The sequence below is a fragment of the Gavialis gangeticus genome, unplaced genomic scaffold (assembly GCF_001723915.1).
Source record: "Gavialis gangeticus isolate Ggan-Ray unplaced genomic scaffold, GavGan_comp1, whole genome shotgun sequence".
NCBI lineage: Eukaryota > Metazoa > Chordata > Crocodylia > Gavialidae > Gavialis > Gavialis gangeticus.
Window position 1 is genome coordinate 21,520,135 of NW_017729003.1, and position 12,537 is coordinate 21,532,671.

Below are 12,537 nucleotides of genomic sequence, written 5' to 3' on the forward strand. Positions count from 1 at the left end.
GCTATTCCCAGTTCCATCCCCACCTTGGCCTTCCTGACCGCTCCCCTACAGCCTCGAGCAACTGAGGTATAGTTTTCCCTGGTGATGGCCCCTCCCTTCCATTGGGTGTACGCCTCCCTTTTAGCTAGGAGACATTCTCATATGCTAATTACTTAATAATAAAGCTGAGAAGTTTCTAACACCAGTACACATTTCTTTACTGTACTAGGACTTTCTTTCATAACAAATTATTAAATACACAGAACTCAAGCCTGTAGTACTCATTTATAACAACCTTCTTTGTCACGCAATTACAATTTAAACAAAATTGAGAGAAAACATCTCGAAGTGATGATCTAGCTAAAAATCTGCTCCAGTGGCTCAAATGTATAGAATTTTTTATTTTTTGTGTGGGAGTTGATTTTTCTTATCCTTCCAGGAATGGCTTCTCTTAAAGTGGCCAGACCTCACAGAAAACTATCTATAGATATTAATTTCCGTAGAATTATTCCTCTCTCCTTTGAAATAAAACATGAAGGGGTTATTAACATTCGAGCCATTGCTTCGGCTTGTATTGAAATACTAACATTGTTGAACAGAAATGTTTTTGTAACACAGGCTTAACAGGAGTTACAGTTTCTGTCTGAATACAACAGCCAGGTACAGCCATTCAGTTTCTGCCAGAATTGGTGTTCTCGTGGTAAAAACCAAAAGTATATAGACATTGAGGCTTTTTTATTTTTTGAGCAAAAATGACCACCCCAAGAGATAACAAAAATAACATGGTAACAACCAGGGTTAAATCACTTCTGGGAGAGTTTCTCCTGGAAGACTGAACCTCTAAACACATTTCCCTGGCTTAATTTTTACTTGGGACTAGGATGAGCGGAGCTGGGGAAAAAGGCTCCATGTCTTCCTCAGGCTGGGTTTGCCCCAGTCTTAAGAAGGTATGAGGGGTGGAAAACAGGGAGTTAAGGGGAAGAGCAACCACCACTCTCTGCCTTTTCACCAAATGGGCAGTCCCCAGTTTTGGGAGGAGGCAGGGGGCTTTGCTAGCCCTGCTGGCTGCAGCTTTGCCACCCTCTGCTGCCTAGATGAGTGACATGTTCCTCTGTAAACAAACATTTTCTGACTCCCTTATTTTCCACCTACGAACATCATTTTCTGCAACCTGAGACTTATAAACCTACATAAAGTGTTAAGTTTGAGGCAATTTTGTTTCACTACCTGAGGCTGGCTGCTACCTTTTGGTGAGTGTTTATCCAACCCTTTTTATATCTCCTTCCATTTCAGGAGTGGAATTTTATATTAATCAATGGCATCCTTTCATCTGTGAGAGACGGGGGATATTGCAGCCTGTGATGTAGATGGTTCATAGTGTCTCATAGTCCAATCCAAGATTGGCATCATCTGTGGCAGTGGCTGCAAATGTATGTGTCGTGGTTGGGTGATTTAGGAGCTGCTTGCTTCCTATGGACTCTTTTCTTTTCAAGCTGTTGGAACCTATTCCTGTCATGGGCTTTAATGCCCCGGTGGAGAAAGTTATGCCACTTGTTCCAACTGCTCACTAGGATTTCCCATGGATCAGGATCAATTCAAAATGCCTTCATATCTCACTTTCATGTGTCTTTATAACAAAGCTTAAGGCATCCCATTGTTTTCGTTCCCTCCAATAGTTTCCCATATAGTAAGTCATTGGGTATACGTCTATCTTCCAATCTGCTCAGATGGCCTAGCTAATGCAGTCATCTCTGTCTAAGTAGGGCTGTCACACTTGGTAAATTTGCCCTTTGAAGTACCTCCGCAATGGTAACTTTCTTGCCATTTAATGTTGAGTATGCAGTGTTAATGGTGTAGGTGGAAGCTATTTAACCATTTTTCTTGATATGCGTAAGTTGTCCATGTTTTCCTACCATATATGAGTTCTGAGTACACAAGCTTTGTACACTAGCATTTTGGTCTTGATGGTAAGCTTTCAGTTGTTTCTTACTCTTTTAGTTAGTCTGCTGAAGGTGGTGGCAACCTTTCCTATGCGAACATTAAGTTCTTCATCTAGTGAGAGGTTGGTGGTCACTGTAGAACCTAGATAGCTGAACTTTTGGACTACTTCTAGCTGGTTCTTATTAAGGGTAATTGATGGATCTTGTGGAACTCCCTGTCCTAGTACAACTGTTTTCTTTATGCTGATAGTGAGAGCAAATGCCTGACAAACTCTTGAAAGGCGATCCTTGAGTTCTTGTGGTAGGTCTTCATTGTGGGCTGTAAGGGCAGCATCATTGTTGCATAAAAGCTCCTTGATACTCATCTTTCTAACTTTAGTCTTTGCCTTGAGTTGTGACAGGTTGAAGAGTTTCCTATCTGATCTTGTGTTAAGATGCACTCCACGTTCCATATCTTTAAAAAGCACAGTTCAGGAGTACCAAGAAGAAGATTCCAAAGAGCGTAGGGGCAAGGACACATCCTTGCTTCACTCCACTTTTCATCTCAAAGCTGTCTAATGTAGACCAATCAAACTGAACAGTTGCTTTCATGTTGTCATGGAAGGAACATAAAACACTTAACAGAATTGCTAGGCATTTTGTAGGACTGCAAATCAGCCTGCTGTGCTGACAGTGTCAAATGCTTTGGTTAGATCTTTGAATGGTCGGTTTTGCTCTCTGCATTTTTCTTGAAGTTGACGCAGGGAGAATATCATGTCTAGGGTTGATCTTCTGGTCCTGAATCCGCTCTGAGATTCCAGGTAGACACGGCTCGCCAGCTGTTGTAGGTACACCAAGATGACCCTTGCAAAGGCTTTTCCTGCTATGCTTAGTAGCAAGATACCTTTGTAGTTGTTGCAGTTGCCCTTATTTTTATACAAAGTGACAATATTTGGGTGATTTGAGAGGGGCAATTTTGTTGACAGTATAGAGCACCATCTTTTGAATCCCTTATTTTCCACCTACCGACATTATTTCCTGCAAGCTGAGATTGTTATAAATCTACATAAGGTGTTTAGCCTGAGGCAACAATTTTTTTTCCACTACCTGTGGCTGACTGCTGTCTTTTGGTGGGTGTTTATCCAACCCTTTTCATATCTCCTTCCATTTCAGAAATTGAATTATTTATTAACACACAGCAAATTCCTTGTCCTTCTGAAAAGGTAACCACACTTTGAGATCTCAGGGTTAAAAAGCTTATAATCACTCTAAAGGGATTGATTCCTTTTTGCAGCCTTGACTGTGGCCATGTTCTATGTCACCTCTGTATAGCATCTATTGTCTTCTATACCTGAATACAGGGTTAGGCAAGATGTACAAAGAAGTTGTAATCTGGGACTGCACAGATCAGCTAACTATTTACAGATCTACTCTCTTTATAATATCCCAGGTAATGTTGCTTAAGCCAGATCTACGATTGCTTAAAAGAATTTGTGGATTTGTGCATGGGAAGCAGTTATAATATCCAAATCCCACTTGGTGAACCCTGTAACACAAATGTTGAAATTGAGTGGTTATGAAACTATGCTTCACAGCCCGCTGGTGCTCCTTGGAGGATTGGCTGGTTGTGTGGTGCTGGCTCCTGTCTCTTGTTTCTGGCTGCTGTGTTAAATTAAAGAAGTCTAAAAATACATATGTTTCCCAATATAGATCTTCTACTTAGTTCTGTAATTGCTGTAGTTAACACATGGATGCTATATAATTACATATGGGTGGGGATGTAATTCATATGATGATGAAAGCGAGAAGCAGAGTAGCCATGGGCTGATGAGGAAGATGTGATCTTTGCTATTAGCAAGTTTGAACAACACTGGTTTAAGTCTAATGATACTTCTTTGCCAATCTGAAACAAAGATGGAAACATGACATCATGCAAATAGACTATTTTGTTTTGAATTGGGTCTAAAGTGATTTAAAGGCAGCTTGTCTTAAGTGGCAAGCTTTGTTTAATCATAAACTTATAGTATACAGCATTGTTTTCTAAACTATTGAATGTGTGATCTTGATTTCAGAAGTGTAATTAGCTTTGGTTATTTTGAAATATGCCTTTTTCAACTCCATTGTTCTTTGGGGGGAGATGGGGCAGGAATGACTGTTTGGAGCAGCTGGTCCCACTTCTCTTCAGTGGAGGGTTCCTTTTATTTGAATTACCTAACACAGGGGCTAGCAACCTACAGCCTGTGGATCAAATTTGGCCCACCTTACCGCTGGATCTGACCCATGGGGTTTCAGCAACATTTGGGGGTGGGGGCTTTGATTGCGGGCACTCTCTTCATGTCTCCATAGGAACAAGTGCCAGGGCTGACCCCCTCTGACCTAGGTTGGGTCATTCTGGCTCACAGCTGGAAAAGGTTGCCTACCCTAACTTAACCAAAGTGAAGTTTCCTGTGGGACAGAGTGGAGGGGTGGGTATTATCAGGCAGAGATGCTTAGGATTGGGGCAGTGGAAGAGGAAATTTTGAAGTTTTACTTTATGAAATCTATCCATTCTCTTTAGTATTGCACCCCTCCAAAAATTCTTCTTATGCACTTGGATCAGAACATTGTCCTCATCTCAGAAAAGGAGCAATGCCAATTCCTCAAGGCTGCCTACAGCAGAAAAATTGGGCTTGACCATCATGCTGGTTCTGACCTTTTTTTTTACAGTAGCTTTAAGCATAGTTGGTTCAACTGCTATAATGCTGTCAAAGGTCAGGGCACTGTTGTATTATAACGTAGTACTTTATATTATAATTTTTTGTTAGTGAAGATAGGCATGTTGTATAATGCCTTGCTGCTTGGTAAGCTCATCAGCCTATTACTCTAATGATATCTTATATCACTTCTTAAATATTCAAGTGTTAGGTATAGATTGTTGCTTGAGGATTTATCTCCTTTGAATGATAACATATTTGTGGGATAAAACTTGCAGGAAACATCATTAAATAAACTTCTGTCTATGGTATGCTTGAAGTTCTTACCTGTCAAATGTTAATCTATTTGATTTAAATTTTGGCTGGTATCTATGGTTACCCGAGTTAATGGGATATACAGCACTTATGGATGAATTACTTCATCTATTTTTAGACAGAAGAATTTAAATGAGCAAATCCATCAGATATGCTTCAAGCAGCTGTTAGTTTTTCATATGGTTACCTCAGTAATGCATTTAAAAATCTGGAGAACGTTCTGTAGAATAATTGTTTTTCAGAGTATTAGCACTAGATTTATCCCCACAGGACAAAGTATGTAGCTTAATTTCTGTAGGTATACATCTGATATTTCTAACAGGTGTTTGACATAAGTTGAAATGGGTTCTGGGGAGGGAACCACAATGACTTGTTCAATCAGTTTTGAAGGGATATATGTGTAAATGAGAGAATGTCTTCTCTCTCTCCCCTCTCTCCTTCTCCTCTCCCCCATCTCCTTCTCCCCACCCCCTTTAAATGAGGTAGGGTTAATGGGTTTATTTAATTTCATTGAATGAGTGCATGCAATAAAAAGTGGTTCTACTATCAAGGTCTGTGTTAGGATATAACATGAACATCACAAGATTCTGAATTTTTAAAATATTACCATATCTTATGCTGAAAAAGTACTTAAGGTAACCTGGCTTTTGTTCAATCAGATTGCAGGAAGTACTATGTTTCACTGTAATAACACCATATCAGGGGACACAAATAAGATTAAAATAGAATTCAGTCTACTTTTAGATGATAAAACTAATTTAACCACGTCCCGGAAAAGTGAATAAAGCCTTGGATAGAGTAATTCTGTCACATAGTTCAGGATAGAGTATTTTAACTGAGTCTAGCTAGAACTCATTAAATAAAGCACTTATGCAAATGTATATATTTTTGAAGTAGCCAACTGATTATTGTCAGGATAACACAATAATAAGAATTGTGGGTTTGAATTCAAAGTTTAAATTTCTGAATGTTGGAAACTTGTTCCAGTACAAATGTGTAGGTGACTTCTACAGCATTTCTTTAAACTTGGATTGGGTCACTTCCTTTTTTAAGCTTCTATTATTATGGTATTAGGAAAATGACCTGATTTTACTGAAACTAAACTAAAATAGATATCAAATTAGAATATGTAACTGCAGCCAAAAGTGGCTTCCAGCACAAAAGTAGGAAAACTAAATAATCTTTATTGAATGCGGTTGACCAGAACTTCAAGTCAGAGAAATGGAATAACTTGTATTAAACTAGTTACCAAACTAATCTGAAGAAAGATGAGCCTCACAGTATGATTTTTTTATGGAATAAGTGCTTACAGCGTGTATACCCAATGTAACTTCTAATCTGTTCTGTATCAGTTCTGTTCTATTCCTTTATCTTTTATGTTACTTCCTTTTCTCACCTTTAATACATGAGAAAATAATTCATATTGTCATTTATTCTGTTTACATTTGGTAAAAAAGTAAATTTGTATTGGATTAACAGACCAGTTGACAAGTTTCAGGTCTGCTGTGGTACATACCTGCTACTAATGCTGAGCAGAAGATTTGTGACTCAGTGCAGCAATAATTGATTAGTAGTCTGTCTATTTTATCATCATTCTTAGGAAACCACAATCTGTGCTGTGGATAAGGATTCCAAGAAAACTCATAATTTTTCTATTATTAATCCTGTGGCTGGAGAGGCTGTGACTCAAAATTTTGCATCTGACAATAGGGAAGAACTTCATAAGTGGATGGAAGCTTTTTGGCAGCATTTCAATGATTTTAGTAAGTAAGCAGTTTTGGCAGCATTGTCCTTCAAGTGGTTATTATGTAACATCAAAGGAACTGAAATTTCATCACAATCCTGTTATTTATAACAGGAAAGATGGAAGTATTTGCCTGATGAGTTTATTGTACTATGGCTCAGTCCTCTATAATCTTTAACTTCTTTTATTAATACTAATGTGCCCAGAAATGTCCAGTATGGACTTCCTTAAGTAGTCAGAATAGAAGTTTGGACTACTTTCAGTGTGTGTTGGGGCAGGAGCAAGGAAAAGTGGGGAAGGGGATCCTGAAGTGCTTGGTCGGAAGTGATTGGTCTAGGTACCTTCTTTGGAACACCAGTACCTTTCCAAGTGTTGGTGGAATCTCACCATCCTTCCCTCGTTTGTAGTAAATAAAGAAAAACTCTTATAGAATCCTGAAAACAGCATCTTTTCAGTAAGAATAATTAGAGGAGATTTTGAGTGCTGACTTGATGGAAGGCCTGAGCAGTGTATTGGAAACAATATTTGATCAATCCTTGCAAATAGAAAAGGTTCTATAATGACTTGGACTGAACTGGATGGGATTATGATACCACTGAACTCCTAGTTCTTGTGCAGTGTTGGAATTCTTCATTTTATAGAACTGAGAAATCAAGGATGACTCAGTTTCACTGGTACCTCCTCAGTGGCAGGTGCAGCTTTTGTGCCCAAGGGTTATATGAGAAGATGGGTGTATGAGCAGGTGAGTGATCCTAGATCCGCCTCCTTCTGAACTCTCCGCCACAGCTTGGATCGAAAGAAAATGTAGGAGGTATCAGTGGCCTTTTAGAGCTAATAATCAGTTTCCTTAATTTAAATTCTCAAAATCCCGTTTGAGGATTTGGGGGCATACATGAAGGTTTAGCATTATAGTCTGGTAATATTGCTGAGATTAATTTAATATCTGTTTGTTACCTTGTGGTAAGGGTTAGGAAGAGCTTACCTGGTGGGACCAAACATTTACTGCGTAGATTTGCCCGTTTGGAGGAAGTTTGAAAATATAACATAATTATTTAAAAATGTTCAAAAGATGAAGTGTATAAATTCTAATCATTGTTTTATATTCCCTCCCAGGCCATTGGAAACATTGTTGCAAAGAATTTATGAAAATTGAGATTGTCACCACGGAAACTACCTACCACAGAAACCACCTTTGTTCTTGACAAGAGGCAATCTTATTCTACCATGATATAAGTAAGTAGGATTTGTCTTTTCAAGTTTTGCAGGGTAATTGAAACAACATTATCTGTATTCAAATGGCTTCTGGTGTTGATGTTGAAACACTGAATTTTTCAAGGGTGATTTCAGATAATGAAACAGAGCAACATCATTGCATACCAAGCAGTTTGTATTATATATGAATTAATAATAGCAAAAAATAATGAATACACTTTCATACCTTGAACCAAAAAATGCAGTCTGAGCTATAATTAGGGAGCCCTTAAAACATTCAGACAAAAAAAAGCTATTACTTGAAATAAACGTTTACTACAGGAATAACTTAAAACCCAAAGAATGAAAATGTAGGAGTTTTAAATAGTTCAGACTGCAGACCAATAATGCCTGGAACTAGTTACATTAAAGTAATTCACAGTTTTCCAAGCTTTGTAGTAAGTACTTATAACTTAACACACTGTTCAGTCTATGACAACAGCATTAAGACTAGGGTATGTGAAAAAAATCTTTCTTAAATGCATCTGAGCTATGCTAATGTAAAATATAATGCCAGAAGATTACTTGTATAAATATGTTAGAGAGACAAGTGTTTGCAGTCTAGAAGTAGGTTGCTTTATTTCACTGAGTCTCATGTGACATTGTCCAGGAAATAATGTGCGAGTATATATGCCTGGTTGCCTGCATCAGGAGAGCTACGTTGCAAAGATTCCCAAATTGACATGCTAGTCATTGAGTTATAATGCATCAGTGTATTGAACAATGTAAAAGTAATTCCTTTTGAACCATTAATACAGAGGAAAAAAAAGCAGTAAATCAACTATAGAGGAGTCCTATGTAGGCAATGTGGTGAAGTACTGTCGCATATACCTGCATATATTTAGAGAGTTAATTGAAGAATATGGACTTAAATTTGAAACCACTCTTAAAACTTAAGTGCATTTTTATGACCATTCATCACTACAAATCCAGCATCTAGATTCTAAAAAAATTGTTTTAAAAGTTGTGGATATAGGGCCTGTGAGAGATGCATGATCCTCCTGCTCTTTTTGATCCAGGGTTTAGGACAAATGCCAATGATTACACAAATGGAGAAATCAACATACATTGAATGTGGTTTGTCCTATACACTGTAAATTATGTGGTGGTGGTTTGGAGAATAATGAGAGGAAAGGAAATGGGTCAAGGCTATCTTCAAGTATTTGAACACAAGACTTGAAGGTAAAAAATGCCCTTTTTGGTGGGCTAGAGGTGCAAAAATATTTGGCAGTTTTGACTTTTTTTTAATTGATCCATGTATTCTATGCACTTTTCTAAAATGAAATATTCAAAGCATTGAACAATAAAATGTATTACATAGAATCAGTTCTCCTAATTTTCTCATTGAGCAAAAATAAAAAGATCATCTTCTCTGGGTGCATCTACACAAAATGCTTTACTGCAGTTGACTAAATTAGCTCCTCAGTAAAGCCTCACCGTCTACACATGCACCCGTATTAGCCTGGAGTAAACTAATTAATTCTCTCATAGGATAGTACTGGTACTAACTCCACCATAGGATAATATACAAGTACTGTCCTATGGTGAAGTTATTTACTCCACCGCAACATGCATGTAGATGGTGTCCGGTGCTTGCTAGCCCTGCACTGTAGCACCTTCATGCCCCAGCCAGCCTCTCCACAGCATGTTGAGCTTGGGGGTGCAGCTCCAGGCTGCCAAGCAGACACCACCCCCCACCCCAGGGCCCCTTGCCTGCTGGGACTGTACTGCCTTGAATCAATATGCTGCAGTTTGCATTTACATGTACACCTGAGAACAATAAATTCCAGCTCAAACTGCACCAGAGTTTATTGTGCCTCATTAATATCACATGTAGACATACTGTCTTTAAGTTAAAATAAATAGAGCACTTGGTGTTCACAACAGTTAAATGCTGGTATTCCTGATGCTGTCATAGGAAGCTTCTAGTCTTTTTCATTTAAATGTATATCATCTTCTCTATTTTTGGCTCTCCAGAATTTGGGGAAAATGATACTATACTTCTATATTCATAAGACTGATAACCAAGCTGGTATGAATGAAGTTGTTGTATACTAATTTAATCAGCGTTCAACCAACTTCTAAAATTATAGGCATTGATTCACCAATGAAACACAAGAGCTTAGTTGACATTATACAAAGAAAAATTGAGGAAACTGATGGAGAGTTCCTGATCAGCCAGCAGAAAGAGTCTATACCTTCTCTGTGGGCCCCCATATTTGCTGGTGCTCACCAGATGCTTGTCCAGAAAAGTATTGTACTTCCATGTGAGACTACTAGTCCTGATGATAGCAAAGGGAAGAAAAGAAGAGCTCCACTGCCACCAACTGATAAGCCACCATACAGCTCAAAAACACAGATGAACACAGACCAGCTGGACAAGGAGAACTTTGGAAACAAGTCTGCCATTACACATAGGACCTCTTCTTTTGATTTGAAGTTATCTTCCGTAATGCATCACTTGCAGAAGCCCATTGCTGCTCCTCGCAAACTGGGACCTTGTGGAAAAAGAAGCCTACCTGACAGTGAAAATCCCCTTTTTTCAGTTACTGAGAGTTTGAAGCCAAACCAGTACCAGCTCCTAGGAAGAAACCTGTGAAAGAAATGCTAGACCCTAGATCCTGGATGGAGTCGCAAATGTAACATTTAAGCCCTGGAGAAACATGCTGTTTGAGGTGCTCCAAATAACAAAGTTAGAGACCTGTGGCTGAAGAAGCACTTCAAAAATGGCCAAAGTATTTCAAATATGACCTTAAAAAAACAAGTAACACCTTTTAAATGCTTCCTGAAATATCTGCATATTCCAACTGTCTTTCAGCATCCCATGGTGCTTCATTAGCCATCCCCATGCCCATGGGTCACTAGGGGCGGTGGGGCAGACAGGGAGAGAGGCATGCAGGAATTCCTGCTCTCCAGCCCCCTGGAGAGGTGGAAAACAGAGGTGATATCAATCTTATGTGGTGCTGAATTTAAAGTGCTCTAGGATTTGGAGTGTTTCAGATGCATGTCTGTCCATGGCCTTAGTTTAAAAATGTGCTCAGAATATAAAAGAACAATTGATGTCCATCAGTGATGTAAGCCTTTTGCTAGAACTTTGTGGCCATTAGAACTAATTTTTAGCATTAAGTTAATAAATGTGCTTGATTGGCAATGTCGCGCCCAGATGCCGGTGCACCCTTGACCTGCGAGCCTGGGTCGGTACGACCGGCTTGGCGCGAGGGGGGATTTATGACCGGACAGACGGGTGTTAATGGCGAGCAGGAGTCAGATAGTTAGATGATTTAAAGCGTATTGGTTACACAGAAAGTTTATTTTACTTACGCTACTGATAATTGATTGCAGCGTAGGCAAAAGCAGTTGATTTCTTAGTTACAGCATGCAGATGTTCTGTCACCCAGCGATTTACAGTGGGTTGCAGACTTGCTGAGTACAGGTTTCAAACAGTTTACACAAATTACTACGGTCTGCAGATTACCGAGAGCTCTTGACGAGAGGGACGTACAAAAGATAAGATGAGACGAAAAGAGTGAGCCGGCAAGAACGGGGTTACGCCAGAAGAAAAAAATAAATAAAACTAACCGGAGGCAGGAAGATATTGTTTGTAACTGATCAGGTTACAAGCTGTGTCTCTTGGGAATGCTCCGAGATCTCCGCTTTGGGCGGAAGTTCTTTCCAAGTTATAGGAAACAGAATAGCCAATTATTTCACGCCTGGCATGAATAATTAATGAGTTGGCACTTGTGCTCTCTTTGTTTGCTAAAGTTTCATAAAAAGGGGGGTTATATTTTTGCTTGGGTGGTACTGGTCCTGTTTGGTCACAAGAGGGCAAGCATAGTATATTATTTAATTTTACAATTCTGTTAAACTCAGCCAATTTGGAGTTTCATTTTTATCTGGTTACTATGGGTACAGTATCTCTCTTTGACTAGGCTGCAATTTGTTCAAGGTTAGTTTCTCTCTCGTATGAGAAGCTCAAGTGATTTAAAATGAGGCACAAACAGGGGTGTGAATATGCAGCATTGTTACAAACTAAAAAATAATAGTGTGAGACTACAATTACAGAGTTTGTTGTGTTAGCTTCTGACCTTTTGCCATCTGACCTTTTGCCATCAGCATCTGAAATCAAAGACTTTGATCTTTGACAGGCAAAAGTCTCTTATTTGGCCTTGAATTTTTCTGAAAACTTAGCTTTGTTTTTCCTAGCTAAGATGTGAAGAAATTCCCTAGCAAAGAAGACTTTTTGGGTGTACAGAGGAAGGAAAAACATGATTGTGCTCAGAAACTAATTTCAGGTTTGTCTTAAGCAGATCTGATACGCAGTCGCCAAGTTTATCAGTTAAGTTTTTTAGGAGTTGGTTCGTTTTTGAACAATCCTGCCAACTCAGTCTGCAATCTGTGAGGTTCCTTGTCATATGCTGTCAGAATAATAGGCCAGGATTACTGAAGCTGGCTTGCTAGTTCTGATAGCACATAATAGTATAATATGATAGTGTGGCTGCTCATTCTACACCAGTAATATGTTAAAAAATCCTATTACTTTAAGATGGGCAATATTTACCAAAAATAAATTACTATACACAGCAAGAAGTTTTTAAGAGTAGAGTGTTCTATTTGTTGTCACCTTTATAACTGTAAG

General features: G+C 38.8%; 1 protein-coding gene across 1 annotated transcript in view; it reads left to right on the forward strand.

The window, feature by feature from the left end:
• The window catches only part of RTKN2 (rhotekin 2), a 72,843-nt gene extending 61,797 nt beyond the window's left edge, over positions 1-11,046 (forward strand). Inside the window, 7 exon segments of the mRNA XM_019507741.1 lie at positions 419-588; positions 6,507-6,669; positions 7,764-7,813; positions 7,816-7,853; positions 7,855-7,883; positions 9,995-10,450; positions 10,453-11,046. Of these exon segments, the coding sequence (XP_019363286.1) occupies positions 419-588; positions 6,507-6,669; positions 7,764-7,813; positions 7,816-7,853; positions 7,855-7,883; positions 9,995-10,450; positions 10,453-10,544 (998 nt within the window). The 3' untranslated portion in view covers positions 10,545-11,046.
• Positions 11,047-12,537: the final 1,491 nt, after the last annotated feature.